Source organism: Amphibalanus amphitrite, unplaced genomic scaffold (genome assembly GCF_019059575.1).
Source record: "Amphibalanus amphitrite isolate SeventyFive unplaced genomic scaffold, NRLGWU_Aamphi_draft 000805F_arrow, whole genome shotgun sequence".
NCBI lineage: Eukaryota > Metazoa > Arthropoda > Thecostraca > Balanomorpha > Balanidae > Amphibalanus > Amphibalanus amphitrite.
In genome coordinates this window covers 182,626-202,551 of record NW_024882299.1, presented here as the reverse complement: position 1 = coordinate 202,551, position 19,926 = coordinate 182,626, and the positions used below count along the sequence as shown (strand labels likewise).

General features: G+C 49.9%; 2 protein-coding genes across 5 annotated transcripts in view; both read right to left on the bottom strand.

Moving 5' to 3' along the window:
* LOC122366430 (neurexin-1-like) overlaps positions 1-3,711 on the bottom strand; it is an 88,633-nt gene extending 84,922 nt beyond the window's left edge. For all 4 annotated transcript variants that reach the window (XM_043338674.1, XM_043338675.1, XM_043338676.1 and 1 more), the window contains exon 1: positions 2,882-3,711. In XM_043338674.1, coding sequence (XP_043194609.1) covers positions 2,882-3,475 — 594 coding nt within the window. In that variant the 5' untranslated portion in view covers positions 3,476-3,711. The remainder of the gene's footprint in view (positions 1-2,881) is intronic.
* Positions 3,712-9,701: 5,990 nt separating this feature from the next.
* On the bottom strand, positions 9,702-19,926 carry LOC122366427 (cytochrome c1-like). The gene is made up of 2 exons (XM_043338671.1): positions 19,315-19,926; positions 9,702-11,384 (listed from the first exon to the last, which is right to left on the bottom strand). The coding sequence occupies exons 1-2, from the start codon at positions 19,469-19,471 to the stop codon at positions 10,591-10,593; spliced, it is 951 nt and encodes a 316-aa protein (XP_043194606.1). The 5' UTR covers positions 19,472-19,926; the 3' UTR covers positions 9,702-10,590.

Genomic DNA, 19,926 nt, shown 5'->3' with positions numbered 1-19,926 from the left:
TATCAACTTTACCGTGTGGTCTTTGGATGTCATCTGGTCGAATATGAAACATGTTTGCAATATTGGTCATGTCGATTTCCTTTAATTCTGCTGTAATCTCTTCTATTCCATATGCATGGATTTTCCAACATTTTCCGTCTTCGTCATATAGAGGAACGACGTATCGTTTAGTGGTCAATACCTGAGATTGATTGCCAATTTTCGTGATCGATAATTCAACCTCTATACCATTGAGATTTAATGTAGCTGCAGTTTTCCGATCGATAAGTGACACATTCGCTCCGGAATCCCATAACACCGCAATTTTTCTCTCGTTGCATATGACATGGCTAACTGCAAGTAATGGCTCTTGTGTTTTCCTTCTAGCCATGTGAATCGCATTGTGATTTGTGTTATCATTGGCTGGAGCTCTGTCAAGATGTAGATAGGGATGATGGCGCTTGCCGCATTTTTGTCGCAGATGATTTAGTTTGTCACATTGATTGACAAAAGGACATGCCATGGCTATATGTCCTTGCTTCAAACAATTAAAACATACTCCATTTTGTTTTAGACTGCAAAGTTTCTCTTCATGACTTGATTTTAAAAATGCGTTACACTTATAAATTGGATGTGCGTCTGTCTTGTGTATCCAACAAATCTTGTTGTCGGCACTGGAGAGTTGTTTCTTTTGATTGGGTTCGTGGTTTCGTTTCGTTCGATCGTTAAATAAATGTTCAATGCGTTCGGTCATGTTTTGAACTTGATTACATAGTTGAATCATGTTGTTCTGAGAATCGTTCGTTTTCATTTCGTTTGGTTCCTTGGAATCGTCGTTCGTTTCGCTGTTCCGCTTCGCAGTATCGACTTCAACGTTATGTACTGTTTTGCTGGTGAATTTCGATTTAGAAGCGGTTGGATTTCGTACGTCATTTTCCATATATTCTATTACCCTTTTTTCCTGAAGTAAATATGATAAAAGTTTTAGAAATATCGAACCGCCTGGTGCATCTAAATGTTCTCGCCGGTCCAGTAATGTGACCCATTCCCGTTTCTGCGTCATCGGAAGTAGCCTTTCTATCATCGTTACCATTGTTGTTGTGTCCATCTCATTTCCCATTCCCATTCTGTTCAGCTCCAACCAGTTCTTCTCTACTATATCCACCATGTGAATAAATTTAACGTGGTCTCCTTCAGCGATAGGTCTTAACACTTTAATTTCGTGTATGATTGAATCAACTAATTTTCGTGGCTCCCCGTACTTCGCGTCTAGTCGCCGAAACATTTCGTCAAAATCGTCTTCTATTCCTCTGATCGTCTCCAATGCGTCGTCCGTTAAACATTGTCGTAAGGCATACGCGTCTTTTCCAAACTGTTTTTTCATTAGCCTATCAAAATCTTTCTTGAAACTGGAATATTGCCGGATATTGCCAGAGAACTGCGGCGCATTTAGAGGTTTGACTTTTATTTCTGAAAATTTAGCATGTTCCTTTTGATTTTTAGTTGCAAATTGCATTCTGACTTCATCCATGTTTGCTTCAATATCAGTCATATATTCGTCACTTTCTTCCAATAATTTATCAATCAAATGATGTGGCCCAGTTTCATTAATTGCTGCGTTGACAAAGTCGTTACACTTTTCGAGTTGGCGGTACGAGTCCTTTATGTCTTCAAATTTTTCTTGGATCGCCATTAGTGGACCATCCTTTTCAATCATGTCGCGGAAGCCCAACATTTTCCTAGTAAACTTCCTTTTTGCGTTTCCTCGTTCTTGTTTCGCTGTTCGTATGTCCTTCGTTGTATCCGATGATCGTGGTTCCTCCTCTTCCTTCTTGTTCATTTTTGGTAATTTTAAGTTACTTTACTCAAATTACGTTATTCTTAATCAAGGTTTGTTCAAGTTTCAAAGAAGTCGTTATGACATTGAAGATGAAATGTAATATTCGTGTATAAACTCAAAATAAAACTGCAATGTGATGTAGAATTTGTATCAACACAAAGTAAGAAACAGAACAAATTGTCTTCGGATCAAAGTTCTTGCTATGTAACAAATTTCATCCTGAAACAAGACGAGACATTGATCAGCACAAATAATGGAAATTAATATAGCCAGAAAATTTAAATGACACATATTCACCAAAATAATCCTTACTTCATTGCAGCCAAAATTCAAAATATGTGGACCAAGAAGTCACGACAAATCTTGCGTAAAAATTCAAACATGATATTCTCGTGCGATACTCTTCATTCGCTTTTCGCTATTGCAGTTCTTGCAATACACTTAGGAACATGTTTGTATGTCATGTATCTACATATTTCCCTGCAGACAGCATTATCCAAGAAATATGGAAGATATAAATCATACATAGCTCACAATGCTTGGGTCCTGCGCACATGTATCCATCAAATGCTACCGATGCGCCTTGGCACGCGACTACACGATTCTATTTGTGCAGTTGCTCGCGGACCCGATAACCTATTGACCCACCGCCTGCCGTGATATCCAGTGTATGTCCCGTCAACGTCATCCTCCGAGCCCTTGATAGGCTTCACAGCTGCCCTTGACATTTTGGCCACGCCCTTTAACGGTTTACGATACACTACAGAAGATACCGTAAACTCTATACGCTGAGCTTATCGCTTGAGCATGAAACCTTCCTATCTCTCCATATTGCAAGCTAGATCCATTATTTTTTTGATATTCACTTGCATTTTCAATGCACATTACCCATGAAGACAAGGACAAAGGACTGCTACCGCAGGCCGTTGGACTTTGCCGTCCTGAACGCTTTCTTTTTGAAACGCATCTTTCGCCGCCACTACCTCATCTTCTGTGCCATCAACAATATCAGGGTACTGCGAGTGCTCTCTCACCTCTCTCAAATCCTGCGCCATCACCTACCTTGGAGTGTTTCATGTCCTGGCGGCGCTCGACGCCATCCTCGCCGCTGTAGACGAGGTTGCGCACCTCGCCGGTCAGTCGCGGCTCGAAGCGCGCGCTGGGCAGCGCCAGCTGGCTGACTCGGACCGACTGCGGCACGCCTCCCACATACACGTGCGACTGGTTAGCGGCGGCCACATCGAACGTGAACTGGTCGCCGCGCGAGAGCCGGTGCTCGGAGATGTGGTCGACGGTGAGGGTGGTTCGCGCGTGGTGCCGCGCCACCGTTACCCGGTGCCAGCGGCCGTCGTTCAGACCCCGGCCCAGTCCCAGGATCTCCGAGCCGCTGCCGAGGTTGTAGCGCAGTCTGAGAGAGCCCTCGACGAGCTTCACCTCAAAGAAGTCCACCCAGCCGCCGTCGTCCGTGTAGAGGAGCAGGCCGTTAGGCTGCGTGGTGCGGAACTCGAACTGCAGCGAGCCGTTGAGGCCGGGCTGCCATCGGGGGTATTGTGCGAACGAGTGTTCGGCGCCGTCCAGCACGATACCGAGCCCGAGGCCGAGCTGGAGGCCGACCAGGGCGGCCAGCAGCGGCCCGGCGAGCACCCCGGCCGCCATCACTGGCACGGCCGCATCGATTCCGGGCCGGCCGGCCGCGGGACAGTCCGGAGAGCGGCGGTCCGCTCAGCGGCCCCCCAGTCCGCCCTCCGCCGCGCCGCGGTCCGCCGCGACTCGACCTCTGCCGCCGCTCCTCCGCCTCCCTCGTCAGCACCTTCACCGGGACACAGAGCGACTCGCGCACTCGCCGACGTCCCGTCGCGCGCCCGCGGCACCCCTCCGTCGTCGTCGGCGCGCGCCCGGCCACTGGCGCCGCGTCGACTGCGTCGCCGCCGTCGGCAGCGCTCGGTCGATACGGCGTCGGCGCTCCGCACGGAAGAAACGCGCGCGCGGACTCGAAGCCCGAGCTCTGTTTCGGCCGCCGGAGATGGCTCGGCGCCGGGCCCGGGGGTCTCGGGCCTGCGCGCTGACACGGATGCGGCTCGCCGTTAAACAATCGATATAATTAATAACTGGGTTGAGTTCGCGACGGAGATTTCTCTGCGCGTCGGCTGTCGACGGCTATTTGCGAGAGCCTGTGGAGGGCCGAGCCGGCGGCGGCGGGACGACAGCAGAGCGTGCGGGTGACGTCCTGGACAGCCCAGAGAGGCGGACAGAGTGGTTGATGACGCGTTGCGCAGGGGGTGGGCTGGGAGTGGCTCCCCGCTCTGCCCGCTGCGACGTTTTCCGACTCACACTACAGCGGCGGCCGGCGGTGCCAACAACAGGCAGCGCCAGATTACGGCCGTAATGCCGAGCTCACCAACAAATAAGAAGGCTTAGCGCAGTCCACAGAAATGGCAGCAAAAAGCACACACAAATAAGACGGAATGAGAACGGGTGTACATTGCAGCGGATTAGCGCAATCCCTAGGAAATTTGGTTATTCATCAAGAAAATAAACCACCAATCTCACGTATGGAAAACATAAAAACCACTAAGGAAGAGAAGACAGTTAAACATTCGTTTTGTCAAGTCAGAACTTAAAGGATGGCTGGAAAGCGATATTTTCGGCCATTTAACCATCAAACATCTTTTTGTTTGGTTCTTGTGGGATGTGGCGCCATGAGCAGTTCAACAGCTCATGTAACTGTAGGTAATTCATAAAATGGGTTCCTACATCCGGACTCAGACTCGTGCTGTGGTGGCTCATAAACTGTAGGGAGTAGTAAAAACAGTCGAGTGAAGATCCGTCGAACGAATTCAGCCTTTCATCCCTTAATGATAGTCCTGCTCTATCAGCAGAACTCTAAGCACCGCCGTGAAAAAGTGTTTCTAGTAGACCATCATGCAGTTAGACGTTTCACACTGCGCCTTACTGTATGCGGTATGACGCAAATGCCTTGTGCATTATTTTGCGAGCTTACATAAATTGTCAAACAAAGACGGGTTATTTTTACACCTGGCACTCCCACCTGGGCGCTCTGACATTTTAACTGTGCTGATGCGCGCTATTCTTGAAGAGCTCTGACACCGCTCGTTGGGAACAGATGCGCTGGATAATGTCCCAGACGCTTTGCCTTGAACTTAAATTAGACGGAGTGTCTTATTTAGAGACTGTTTTATCGTCCAGTGACTATTTCGCGCTTCAAAGTCGGTCGCCTGTCAGTTTCAGTCAGTCATACCGTAGCATCGCACATTGTACGGCCGAAAAGTTAGGAGGACCTCATAGAACATATTTAAACATTCATTTTCTAAATTTGAACGACACAAGAACAACGACGCAACCGGGAGGGCTGCTGCTTTCAGAAGATGGACGGGACGTTGCATTTTGGGAAATGCTAGCACTCACAAAAATTGCATCTGTGATGCACTGATACTGATACAGGCAGAATATTCATATCACTGGTTCGTCACGTTGTGATAGGGAAAATTGCTCCTTGCATATGATTTCGTCGGACCACGGAAAAACGATAAAAGCCTCATGCCGTTATGCGTATGTGTCCTTTCCTCCCGGCTCATGCAGGTTCACGTTCATGGCGAGTTGAATGGTGAATATACCTCCCTCCCACCCCACCCCGTCGGCTTCCCCAGCGGTGATTGGTCGCGGACGATTGACCTACTCGACTCTTTGACCGCCGTCGGGACCGAGACATCGTCCCAGCAGCGACCGCACATGGTCTGATGGGCTCAGCGCGGCCCGCATATCCATTAAATGGTTATCCATTAAATGGTGAGCCCACGCCTGACGATGGACGGTAACGAATGTCAGGGCATATTTTAACAAATTTTTACTGCGTCCCAAAGTTGAGCAGAGGGCACGTGCTACGACTAAGGGCACAGGGCAAGGAACAGAGTAGGGCACTGAGGAGGGCAGAAAGTAGGGCGCGGCAGGTTGTGGGTCATGGCACAGGACATTTTAGAGGGAAGGCCGGGTATAGGTCAGGGCAGACAGCAGGGCACAGGTCAGGGAACCGGACAGGGCAGGGACGCAGTGGGCCAAATCAGCAGGGGCTACGTCACAAGGCGAGGGGGCTGCGTCCCAAAATGGGACGCAGTAAGTGCCTTAAAATATGCCCTGACGAATGTTGATTGGATTTTAAACAAATTTATTGAGGAAAAATCAGGATGATTGCTATGCTGCTTGAACAGGGCGCATCATTACAGGAATATTATTATCCACATCCGTATATCCAAAAATATTCATTGAATAGGGTGCAGTGTTACTGGAATATTATCCGGGTTTCTAGACGCAATTATAATTATATAATGCGAGGCAGGTAAACGTTGCATTTGATGATTCGGTTGATCCTCCCGCTAGTTCGACAGAACGATAACATCGCTTCCGGATATGCGATCATGGATAATGCTACATCTTTCAATCATTAAATTGTTGGTTTTCGAAAGACGTGACGAATCTGAGTTCCTAAAGGAAAATTTATGGTTGGCTCGGGTTATAAGAAGATCGAAACCGGTATTTACGGTGCCTCGTCAGTTAAACACATACAACAATATAGGCAGGCATGCCAGTGGCAGGCGAATGATGTGGTACTCAATGGATTATCGTTCCTGCATCAAACGACTACGAAGTATGTTAGATTGGCACTGGATGCTACTACGTTTTTCAGCGACATGGACGGACCGTGATATTAGCTAATAACCTGCCTTTTCTGGGCCGTCTGTGTCGGATTTTGTCATATAACGGACTCCACCTGACCGTCTCCATTCAGGTGAACTCTGCCGCGGTAATGCTCGCAGGTCCATGGGCATTCAGTCATAATCTGCGCTCGTTTGCGCGGACCATGACTGACAGGATCGACCCACGGGGCTATTGCGGGCCGCGCTGAGCCCATCATACCGTGTGCGGTCGCTGCTGGGACGATGTCTCGGTCCCGACGGCGGTCAAAGAGTCGAGTAGGTCAATCGTCCGCGACCAATCACCGCTGGGGAAGCCGACGGGGTGGGGAGGGGGAGGTATATTCACCATTCAACTCGCCATGAACGTGAACCTGCATGAGCCGGGAGGAAAGGACACATACGCATAACGGCATGATGCTTTTATCGTTTTTCCGTGGTCCGACGAAATCATATGCAAGGAGCAATTTTCCCTATCACAACGTGACGTCATTGTAGCTTATGTGTTGAGAACGAATCATATTTATATGATTCGTTCTCAACACATAAGCTAAACACATAATTCACATAAACACATAATTCGTAATCATATTTATGTTTGTCGCTCGCCGCTACATAACCCAGGAGCCGAGGAAGAAGGGCTCGTAAAACGTCTCCCCCTGCAGTGCGATAACCAAATCGTGCCAACACGGCGTGGTTTAACTGGACCCAATGACTTCTAACCATTCCCTTGCTGACAAACGAAGAAAAGTATCCACCGATCATGCTATTTCAGGCCTGGTTCGCCGATCATTATCAATGAAGAGTATATCATCTATATTTCAAAACAGATAGGTAAGCGCTTGTTGGGCGTAATTTGTCCCGTATTGGTCAGTCCGTTCAAATGCTGGCATTCTGGTTTTTTTCAGAAGCCAAGGTGAAACCAATGTCGGGAATCCTGCCGGCAAAACGCGCTGAATTTAGCGATTCGTGGGTGGTGATTTTAATTGAGAATGACGCTGAGTGTAATCTAAATGGAATCCTGGGGAGCTTGTGGCGGACGCTAATGGGTTGGAGAGAGAGAGAGAGAGAGAGAGAGAGAGAGAGAGAGAGAGAGAGAGAGAGAGAGAGAGAGAGGGAGAGAGAATGAGAGAGAGAGAGAGAGAGAGAAAAGAGAGAAATAAAGAGAGAAAGATAGCGGAGAAGCAGGGCGGAGAGACTGATTACTGGTGTATTTCGCAAAGCGACTTTTGTGGAGCAAACTTGCCATCCGCTGAGTGCAGCTGGTTTGAGGCGAAGAGCGGCGGCAGTCCTAAGCTGAAAGCGTCTCAGAAAACCGTTCATCGGCATTAATCGGGTGGCGGCCCTGAACAGACTTGTGGCAAATATAGAAAACCCAGATTTGCCAAGGACGTCCCAAGGATCAGATAGAGCTTGATGCACTTATATAAGTAGAATAGACGTGCACCTCACTTACTTTGGCGTATTGATGTTTTCTCAGAAAAATGCACGTATGAAGCGCTTTGTGTTTCTTTGCCTACTTCAGTGGATTGCAAAGATAAAAGCTGCGTGCACAGCATATTTGTTGATATTGGTTTGGTTTTTCCACAACATCTATTCAGGGATGCGTGAACTGTCTGCAGAGAGCTTGTATCCGCCACAACAGGGACGTAGTAAAATCAAGGGATGGATCTAACGGAGAGTTGCGAGTAAGATCAACCTATGCCCGTTCAAGCTTGGGCCAAAGGAGATAACCACCGTGGAGGGACGTCCCGATCAGCTGTACCACCCAGCTGCGGGAGGTCGATCCAGACTTATCACAGAGGGCCAGGGCCCAGTTCATAGAAAGGCCAGTCGGCAAGTGTCACTTTGCCAAAGTGCCACTTATCAAAGGGACACTTTTGGGAACGTTGGTGCAGGTGTGTAAGGGTAGCTATATGAAGCCATTTGTAGGGTCGCCCTTTCCAATAAGTGTCACTTAGCAGCAAAGGGACTCTATATGAACTGAACCCAGGCCTCAGCTGCCTAGGCGCCGACGGGGGAGAGGGCGAACCGGGGGGAGGGGGGGGGGGTTGATCGCATAGGGTCAGTCCCCAGCTGTCCAACCGGCAAGGAGGCACTGCCCAGTACCCAGGTAACCACGGCTTTCCTTCGGCTGTGCCTCTCATCGGGGAGAGATCCCTGAAAATGCGACCGCTTAGGCCCGTCCCTTGCGGTACCTACCACCAGACAGGGAGGCTCTGCCCAGGGTGACCGCAGGGCGCGCTGTCGCTAATGGTCGACGGCACGACACGAGGCAGTCCGGGCGGGGTCGGTGCCGGCCAGGTCAGGGGGGGGGGGGGTACAGGCGACCACCTCTGTCCGAACACGAGCCAGCCTGATGCCGACTGACAGGAGTCTGGTGCCGCCGCTGTGGGTAGTGGTCCGGTGAGCTACGGCAGCCCGACAGCCGGACAGCGCTGAGTGCCACTGAGCTGAGACAGCCTGACGGCAGGGCACTGTGCCGAGCTGTGGCAGCAGGAGGGTAAAGTGAATTCAGTGAGCTGCGGCAGTCTGACAGCAGGGACTTTGGTGGACTGCGATGGACCATCAGTACAGCTTTGGCGAGGCCTGTTTGGGTGATGGAGAAAGTGTCGTCGAATTAACAGTAGCGCCAGAGAGGACTCAATTCAGGAGAGTGATTAAGTTGATTGCTTCGGAATTGACCTCAAACGATCCCCGTCCCTATATGCATTATGCATGTAAATGTTGCGGTGCGTTTGTGCCTCATCGTAAGCATCTATATTCTATACTCATTTTCGAATTTTAGACAAGACTCCTCAGCTTACCCCCTTTCCTGTATGCTACTATCCATGCGTTTCCACGCAGCGTGTATGCATTTATGCGTATGTTTACATAGTTTGTGTGTCCTTCGGTAGCATCTGAGAGATGATTCACTGTGAATAGACCCGGCCCACCCCGCCCTGCGCTCCGACCGTATCGCCGCCGACGTTCAGATGTATTGCTAACACGTTACCGGCCCGGGCGGTCGATGTTTGGACTGGCTCCGCTAGTTTGTGCAACCATTAGTCACCTCAAACGCTAATTAATCTCGGCCTAATCAGACGCGACAATCCACGACGCTAGCAGCCGGATAGATTCGTCTGTGTGATGTCATGTTGATGTTGGAGACGGTCGAATTTATATCCAGTACATCTCGTTCAGTGTAATATATTTTGTTTACCACTTGGCGCTCCGCATGTGTACAAAATACAAGAGAACACCATCACGAGACTCGAAATCTCCGAGACTCTTGCATCACTTCAACTTAGCGTCAAGGAATAATGCCCATTACAATGGAGTAACAGTAGCTAAGCACACCACTAACTTCTTATCAGTCTTAAGCACGCCGTGCGCGTGCCACTATGCACAACCTTCATATTTTTAGAATGGTCCCGCAGCTAAAAATGAACTCGCTCGATGTCGCAAGCAGTGGCACACCATAAAATAGCACAATGCCGTCCTACAAACATCGCCTACTCACTGTATCTGCAACCACCCTGCACCCGGGTGCAGCACCGAATCTCCGATCTATCAGATTCACGTCCGGTGTTTCGCGGACGGCCGTTGGCGTGGCCGGGCTGATGCGCCTTGACCTTGTCGACTTGTCTCTTCATTCACGACGCGTGGGCGGATCCAATCCGGTTCGCAGCACTTTTGCAGCATTATGTTAGGACGTTGCCGCCTGTCGCGCCGCGCCACCGCAGAGAGGGAATGCAGCAACAGAAATCCAACTGTCGGTATTCTGCCGTCGTCTGTGACATTGGGAGGCACCGGGCTCGACAAGGGACGTGACGACCAACTGAGTTCGGTATTTTTGGTCGTCTGTCGCATGCGCTGAAGGAAGGTTTTGCTTATCTGACGGTCCACAGTGTTTTTCCAACTCGGATGAGGTGAGAGTCAGTCGCGCTTTAGCTCATACCGGAGCGGCATTTGCATTGTTATACACATACTCAGCATACTTATGCTCAGCAGCTCGATTGGTTTAACGGTTAGACGACCCTTTCAATGTCAATCTCTGAAGCTCGCTGTCCGTCTGCCCATCTAGTGTCGGCGCGCGGACCGGGCCCGCCTCAGGTGGGACTCCTCGGCCACCACGGGGCCGCGACGCTCCTCACCCAGATCGGCGGCCCTTTGACCGGGCAACTCCGAGGAGCTGACCTCCTGCAGCTCGGAGGTCGCGCTCTGCGCCTGTTCGCTTCTCTCCACGGACTGGACGGCGTCCTTCGTGGCTCGCTCGGTCACCACTGGCGCCTGGGAAGTGGTGGTCGGGGCCTCAGAGGTTGAGGCCTCTGGAGTCATGACCTCTGGAGTCATGACCTCAGGAGTCATGACCTCAGGGGCTGGGGCCTCAGAGGCTGGGACCTCAGGAGCCGGGGCTTCAGCAGCCGGCTTGGTGTCGTCCATGGGCGCCACCGCCTCCACCTGTGCCGTCTCGACCTCGGCAGGCGGCTCGGGCGGCTGGGCACAGTCACAGGCCGGCCGGTCGTCGCGCGCCCACGAGAAGGCGCACGGCCGCGGCGGCGACAGCTTCTGGCCGCGCAGGTGCTCGAAGAAGCACGTCTGCTGCACGGAGAAGGCGTTCAGCACCTCGATGAACTTGTCGCCGCCGAAGGCGCTGTGCTCCTGCGCCAGCGCCGCCTCGGGTGTGCCGGGCGCCACGGTCGGGTAGAAGGTGTCGGGCTGGCAGACGGCGGTCAGGTCGGTCACGCACATGCAGCTAGTGAACGAGTCGAACCTCTGGCGGCGGAAGGCGCGGTACGGCAGCACGCCAAAGATCTGCGAGCACACCAGCGCCTGCGTGGTGTCCGAGACGTCGATGCTCTGTGTCACCTCGCCTGCGGACAAAGAAAGATAAGTCGTGTCAGATCAGGTGCGGGAAGAGCAGGGGCGCGGGAACTTCTTTCAGACTGGGGGGTGGGGGGCACACCATAATGTAGATCAACCTAGGCTACCCTCAAATCTATAGTTTTCTCACCGGTTTTAGGCCACTTATTATTTACCCCTTGGCTTTTTCAACGAAAAAGGAAGCATTTACAAACAAGTGCGGTATTCCGTCTCAAAATTATGGGGGCACCGCTCCCACGGCCCCAGAGTTAAGGGGGCAAGCTGCCTTAACTGCCCCCCCCCCCCCCCCGGTTTTCGCGCCTATGGAGAATGAAAAAAGTCCACAGTTCGCGGACATCAGGAGGCTCACGGCACTGACGGGACACATACAATAACGTTTGTGATTGATACGGTATTGTAGATCCGCTATATTTCAGTTGTCGTAGAGGATGAGGGGACTTCAAAGTGTTGGGAAATTACGAGCTAACCACGAATCCTACGAACAATATACTGATACGCTTATTGTTGGTTCTCATTGAACATTATGCATGTATTATTGGGACTTCTGAAACAATACACAATGAAAATATGTAGGTCATCTAATGTTCCGTTTCATTGTGTAGTAGTTACCTTTACATCGTTTTTATATCAATATAACATCGTGTTACGCGCTGACTCATCCATATTCAACTTTATGCGTGAATCTGTTTCTTATAAGAAAAACACGTCAGAACATTATAGAGAAACAAGGACATATAACGCACCTATACTGCTTACTACAGTACTCTACTTCCCTAGAAATATGAGAAATCAACAATCAATTAGATTAGTGAGTCATCACATTTTATATCCGGACGAATAGTCATCATCCAAGTGTTATCAGGACTGGGACATCCGCATTGAGCGGGTGCTTAGTTTTCCGTGCCTCCTACACCACTAAAAAAAAATCATCGTATAAACAAAGCATTGGTTACAAGGAGCGGATTCATTATCATAACTACATTATTTTAGTGAAAGCAAACGATTTGTTTCCCCGAATCTGTTGTATTGTGGCGTCTAGTCTTTGCAACACGGTTCGTGCACGGTAGGCGGCTATTCGGTTATCAATGCGAACATCACAGTGGTTTGTGCCGACCCTGCGCGGGAGCGAATTTCTGCTTTGTTTATGCGAAACGATGATGCTTGATTATTGTGGGGCTTATCTTGTATCCCTTATGCTGCATTGTTTTCGTCGAATCATTTGTCACTGAAGAAGGAAGAATAAGAATCAGTGTATCATCTGCAGCGGCTTGCAAGTGTAAACCAGATGCGTCGGTAGTTAGGGGCCAAAACTGAACATCGAGAAATATATCCAGCCACAAACAACTGCTTTGCAGACGCAGATTACATCTGACTGGAAACGCAACACTGCTCCTTTGTGACAGGACACGTCAGTAATAGCTGAGCCTGCCCTCTGTTGAATCCAGCCTCTGTCGTCGGCTCGACCCCACCCCATCCCACTCACTCCCACCCCCTCCCACGACTGTCTGCAGGTCGCCCACACTCCCATGAATCGACAGACTAACATCCCTGCCAGACGCCGACCCGTTATCGACAAATATATCCGCCAGAAAACTGCCGTGTCGGGTCCGGGAAAGGTGGCGGAGGTGCAGCGGCGACTCAGGCAGGAGTGTCGTGTCGGACGATCACCGGCTACCGGGGCTGGTGACCGACGGGACGCGGCCAGCCCGGTACTCGGAAGGATGGACAGACCACCGAGCGGCACCTCTGCCCTACCTGTGCGACACACCTCGGCCGTTACGACCACCGCCGCAGCCGCCGCAAAACAACGCTCCCTTTGCGCAACCGACTGGACTTTTGGACGGAAAACAGGGAGGGCGTCACGCGATTAGGAAGCTGTTCTGCGAGTTCCAGCGGGGGAGGAGCGGTCTCGAGGATTTGTGTGCTGCATCCATCTTCGTCTCTGAGATATCTGGAATGGGAGGGCTATTTATACTGGTATGGAGGTGGTTCCTACTTTCTGATGTTTCCAGAGCCGAAGACTCGAACGTTCAGTGATAGTGAATCCAGTTGTGTGCTCTTTCCTGTGTTATGGTACCACAGTTTTCCTTCATTTTACACCGTGATTGTGGACTCATCTATCGCCGATGGCGCTAGAGACAGCAGTGACGTCAGCACAACGTGACGTCATTTCTGACTCAAACGGCATTGGCTGCTCCTGTCAGTTCGTCGACCCTTCACACCCAAACAATATTGCATAGAGGCGCTTCGTGCAGCTGATGAATGTTGAGACGAAAGTGGCCACTCTCGATGCCGCCACGGCATCCAACTCAGCATCCTCCCGCAATATCGAATAAGCCAGCTGTCAGCCAGTGGGCTGATGACGTCACAGAGCAGACGCTGAGATTGCTGACGTCACACGCCATTTGCCGGCAGCGTCTCAGGCAGCTGATGCCGGAGCGCAGATGACGTCCGAAAGGAGACAATAGATTGAACGGCAGACGGCCGAGGGCAGAGCTCGGTTAGTGACTGGTAAATGCTGTTGGGTTTCAGTGGTTACCAGGCTACGGCGGTGGAGGATCGGCTCCCCAAGAGCAGCAACTCCGATTCGGGAAAGTAATGCGGCATGGTCACGCAGGCACAACGGACGGTAATTGAAAACAATGGTTGGCGCGCGCGCTGGTTCGGGGTGTGGGTCAGCTTATAACCTTCACCGAGTAACCGAGCGAACCCGAGCCGAACGGGACACCGGGAGATGGATTAGGTTTGGGCAGGAATTACGTACATGCATTTTAGATAATGTGGCACGATTAGGAGCATTACATGGATTGCCTACACTTCGGGGAATACAAGGGTAGGCTGGCTATCAGTTAACTCAGAGTGATCACGCATACATGCACAATGTGCGCCGCCGTTTTTGGCACATCTGTTCATGCCTCTTTTACACACATGTTGTGAAAATTTTAGACCCAGGTCGCTCAAGGTCAGGTCACCAGGTCACGTCAAGTGACCTCACCAGAAAGTTCGGTGTATAGCTCGACATAGCTATACACCGACTGAACGATCGCCTTGAAACTTCCAGCCATTGATAAGAGTAACAGTATGTATAAGATGCATAGCTCGGAATATTTATATCGGTGACCTAAGGTAAGGTTATTTTTGTGCCCTGTCCATTTTGTCAATGTGAGAAAATTGAAAGGCGTCTCTTTTGGACGAACGCCATTCTAGACACTCTCAAACATCGGGATACAGGTAAACTTGACACTGAATAGGAAAATTGCACCTGTGATCCCTGCATATGTCCCCGAGGTCATATCCTGTCATGAAAGGTTCCCAGCAGTTTTTTGCAATACCTTTAAACAGAGCCGTGCTAGAGTGATGAAAGAACTTTTGTGTGTTGATGTCGACGATACGGATGGACTGATATGCAACATGACCTTTTCCGGTGAGGTCAAGACTTGACCTTGGGTCAACTTTAAGAAATGACCCTTCAATGTCGAATTATAGTTCATTTATTCGACGCGTCTCGACGAGAGGAAGACGATGCTGGCAAAATAAATGTTGTGCCCTTCTTGAATCAAAGTTTTTTTTTTTAAATATATTTTTGTTAACCGGCTATTTTCGAGTTTATGCCGTCTGGAGGCTTAACCGTTGGTCCTAGGTCAAATTGGAGAGCTTTGTTCCAGAAAAAGCGTTAAGAGGGCTATCGAACGCGCTTTTCCACGGCGCTGTAGCTCAAACGGTTCCCGAGTTATGTGCCGGCTTTAGGGAAGATGTTCAAATATGCAACATTTTACCTTGACCTCTGGTGACCTGACCTTTGAACTGACCGAAAAATTACCCGAGTATTTTCGTCCTGATTTTGGACGCTCCCTCGAATGCCGCTTACCTCGTGTCGCTAGTGCTACGTAGCCCAGGAGCAGAGTTAGAAAAGGGAGTGTTCAAACATCCCCCGGCCCGGCGCGGTTAGCGCCGAGCACGTTCCCGACGCGGGTTAAATTGTAAGCAAGAATCGTGGTGCATATCTTGGAGGTCTTACTGGGGTCAGAGTCATTGGGATGGTGGGTACTAGCTGGACAGTGGACATTTCCTGGTGTGGCACGATATCGCCACGTCGGCCATGGAGGCTCGAACTGAACATTTTATATTTATTTATTCAGAGCTGGACGCGAACTGGTTCCACTTTTATTCACCAGTTTGTCCCCGGTGTGAGCATTGCGGAAGCTACCTTTGCTTGTTAGCTTTTGCTTTGCTTTACCTTTGCTTTGCTTGCGGAAGCTACTTTTGCGGAAGCTATCGTTGCTACTGACTGCAAACTGCTAACTGATCTTTGGAAGCTGATGGTGTGTATCTGGGGATGGCTCAAGAAGAGTTTTGGTTAGTTAGCCCTAACACCCGCTGGCTCGGGTCCGTCCGTCTCACGGTACCTATATAGCTAGGACGGAGGTGCAACAATTTCATGGTTGCATGAATGCATCTCTAAGCACCCAGGCACGAACCACGGTCACACGTTGACGGAGAGATTACCGAGCTTTTTCTGACATGAAAATAATTCTGAGATAACCAGCTACATCGAAAATTTGGCCGACGGCCGACGCAGAAAACGACCGATCCAGCGCGCTGAAGTCGTAGGCTTGTTTTCTGATAGCTCTGGAAGTGAATTTAATCTTAACGACATATACAATAAACATATTGTGACCTCATGAATAAAACAGTGCATGTGATGTTATTAACGCTCTAAATGTTTACTCTTTACTGGGTATATTAAAAGCGTTTAAAGTCTATATCAGGATTATTTGTCGTGTGTCAATGTGGAGTGTTGCGAGAAAATAATCAAACGTGAAACGATCTTCTTACATAACCATTCAAACATAACACCTAAACGATGCCGAAGCGGTTCGAATCGGGTCGTACCGGTCGCTTCAGGGATTCATTACGAAACTCGTCATTTTTTCATCACTGTAGGCATTTTTTTATTTGCTTTTGTTAGTATGCTGCTCGCACGCTGCCATACCGGTGGCAATTTGCGTCTCTATTTCATGTTGCAGAAGTTTTCTCAGAGAGCTGAGTGACGCCAGCGAATGGCATGCACAATGTCATCAGTAGTCACGGGCCTTGGACACGACCTACGACGGCCACATCACCCGTTTGCACAATGGTAGCGTAAGGAAAACCGAGATGGCCGGTTCTTTCTCAGCGCTTTGATGATTCATGATTGCGATGTCGCTCTTTTGGCCTTGGGTAATACTTGGGTGGGGAGAATTGAATAGACGAAAGGTGGTGTACTGTATGCACACATATGTTTTGCATTTTAATCATGAACTGCATTTCTCATCAGCTCTATCGTCCTCCGGCCTCTGAATACGTCACATGAGTGAGCCCTTTCTTCACTTTCGCATTCCTCCGAGACTCTTTGTTAGTAAGTTACTTGTAAAAATAGCAGGGGCAGGAAAATGACGAACGTTTATGCACCCATGGGTGAAGGTCACCAGGATGTCTGGGGACAATGGCTCCCGACAACGGTCACTCTGAGTGACTTGAGATCGTACCTCGCCGAAAACAGGTTTTTGCTTGCCACTACAATAAACAATTTAGGAAAATGCAGCGATTACTTGAAACACGTAAAATGTCAAGTTCCCTTGTTGAACTGTCTCAATATGCAGCATGTAAACGTGAATATTTAAATTCTGTCCTTTGTGCTAACAAACGGCTGAACGTGAGTCTAAATGTGCGAAAATTGGCGGTTTTCGGACGGCCCTGCTTTCCCTGCGGCCTGCGTGCCACCTCAGAGCTCACCCGTGGCCTACTAACAGCCCCCAGTTCGAGCTGAATGCAATATCTGGCCAGCAGTTATTCACCGCGGCATTTATAGCTCCATACCTCCCTGCAATCGAGCGGGCCATTCGCTGGGAGCTCGGGGGATTCGTTTTACCCGCGGCGCTGCCGAGATGCCGGGTGCCAATGGCGGTATTGACAACATAAGCGAGACTCACATATTGACGTCTTTTTGAGTGGTGATTGCCTTATGTAACAGGTATCGGTAAAAGAAAATGAGCTAGCATTGATGCATCTAGGACACAATAGGAGCCTATACTGGGTCTTATGTCCTTAAATCTACATACCTAGAAGACGCAAATTGCTTTCTCGTTATGTGATATTCATAACAGCAACATTGTATCGCAATGATACTAGCATACGGAAATAATAGCTCAGTTTTGATTTATTGAGACACAATAACAAGAATCTGGGAAATCTGCAAGATATAATGTTGTTTACGCAATACGCATTGTTCCCGTGATGCCTAACTATACCTACACCACGTTATTGCTAGAGGACAATTATGTCTGATATCCTGAAAATTTACGGACTTACATTGACAATTATGGTCATTATTTAGGCGTCGATGGTGTTTGATTGAAATATAATGGGAAAAGGGAGTCGCTCAGCGTCTTTCAGTGACTAAACTATGCGAAAACGTCCTTTGTGATGTAGGTACAAATAATACCATAGTGCAACTTCCAAATTACAACTCAGCTCCAAGCATAATTTCCAGGATCTCAATGCTGAACTTTCTGTACAATTCATTTCCTACGCTTTCAATCTGGTACCGAGCTATTCTTGAGCCCAACAATAAATGATGGTAATGAAAACGGCCATTGTTTCTGAACCATCCACACAATGAGAGCTTCTGTGCTGCTAAATGGCACAATGGACCCGGCGAGCTCCTTGATACAGTCATCTGCAAGCGCAATTTTCCAAGCACACCAGCCATATTTCAGCGCTCCTAAATATACGGGGTGGGTATAACGGTTATTGAACTGTCATTGCCAGCTGCGACCAGCCGCTCTCGGGCTATCGGAATATTCTGCCGGCGCCCAATAACGGAGACGGCGGGAGTGGGCCGGCCGTCAGCGTATAGTGTATACGGACGGCATGCAATGTGTACGGACAGGCTGGGGCCGGCTGTCAGCGTATCCTTGGTGCATACGGACGGCGGGATGGGACCGGCCAACTGTTTGCTTTCGGTTGATCGAAGGACAGCGCAACTTGATTTTTCTGTGGTGATGTAGTTCATCAGGTGTTGGAAATTCAATCATTTTTGTTGATGACTATCAGTCGCGTCAAGCTCTGTTGTAGTGACATCAATGCCTGATACCTCAGTATCTAAGTCTATCCTCATAAAAGAGAGGGGTGCTTAGAGTGGCATGACGTTCTCACTCGGTTTAAGTGGTAGGTACTTTATTTCTCATCAGACTATGCATGTCACGAAGAGATGCGAATCCGTTGACCGTTATCAGTTTCTCGTGACAGCTGTGATATGCAAACATGACGATATTTAGTGACATCTGCCACATGAGTGTGACGGATAGATTTCAGCGTGTCCTCTGAGGCAACTCTTATCATGACTGCTCTTTATCACATGGGACCTGATCTTCTTGGAAACTGAAGGCTCCAAAACACGCATTTACTTTCTCCTGGAGTCGTAGATCACGTTTCACTTTCAACCCGAGCCGCACATAGTGCGCGATGTTGCGCTCAAAGGCGTGTCGCGTCGCACATGAAAGGGATAAACGATTATCCTCCTCGGAGATAAACGATATGGGCATGTAATTATCTAATAAGGCATTGCAGTTCTCTCGAGGCCTGAAGTCGTCAATTCTGGCTCGGTTTGCTATCATTGGAAAAAGAAAAGGAATTTTTAACTTTATCGAAGTGGAGGATGAATGATAAACTACTTGTTCAAATGCTGCTTCGTACATGCCTGTTGCAGACTTCATTCGGTTCTTTTGCGGCAGCCAGTTAGCGAATGTGGTAAGCTATCTCTAGCGTTTGAGTAAATGGAGGACCGCACCAACCCACCTTGGTGTGGTTGTTTAAGGGGCTTTCACACTGAGAGGTATGCTAGACACGCGTGTTTGGCGCGTGCCGTCAGCGGCTCACCTGCGGGTGGCACAGTTGCTCTCAGCAGCACCTCGGGCGCCGCGATCTGTTTCCTCTGCGCGATGTTGGTCCTCTCGGCCGGCGAGGCGGGGGCGGGGGCGGGGGCGGCCAGCGGCAGCAGCAGGGCCGCCAGCAGACAGTGGGCGCGCAGTGCCATCGTGCAGGGCTCAGAGGTGGACTGCGAGCGCCGCTGAGTTCGGGGGCCGACTGAGCGCGGTGTGCCGGCCGGTCCAGCGGCACCCCGCTCAGGTGGGCAGGTGGCGCCGTGCCGCGGAACGGGCCGACCCGACACCCTGGACCCGGCCGGCCGGCGCGGCGGCAGCGGGAACCCCGGCCCGAGCTCCGCGCTTGCCCGACGACCTCAGCTCGGCCTGAGGCGAAATGGGGCGCGGTGTTTACAGTGGATAACGTCGAGACGTGTTCTTAGTACTCCGATTCTGAAAGAAATGCCGCAACTTTGAATAATCATCGCAACTTGACATAAGCTGACGTAAACTACAAATATCTTATCACACAACCCTTTATTCAATGCCGCCCCACCCCCACTGCTTAACCGAAAACCCAGCGGCCAAACCGCGGTGGTCGTCCGGTCGAGCTAAGCCTGCCTCTGTC

Bases quoted from the DNA above. Each gene is read 5' to 3' on its own strand.
- LOC122366427 (XM_043338671.1), bottom strand. From the start codon at position 19,471: ATGGCACTGCGCGCCCACTGTCTGCTGGCGGCCCTGCTGCTGCCGCTG. The intron at 11,385-19,314 runs GTGAGCCGCTGA...CTTTGTCCGCAG, and splicing joins AGCAACTGTGCCACCCGCAG to GCGAGGTGACACAGAGCATC.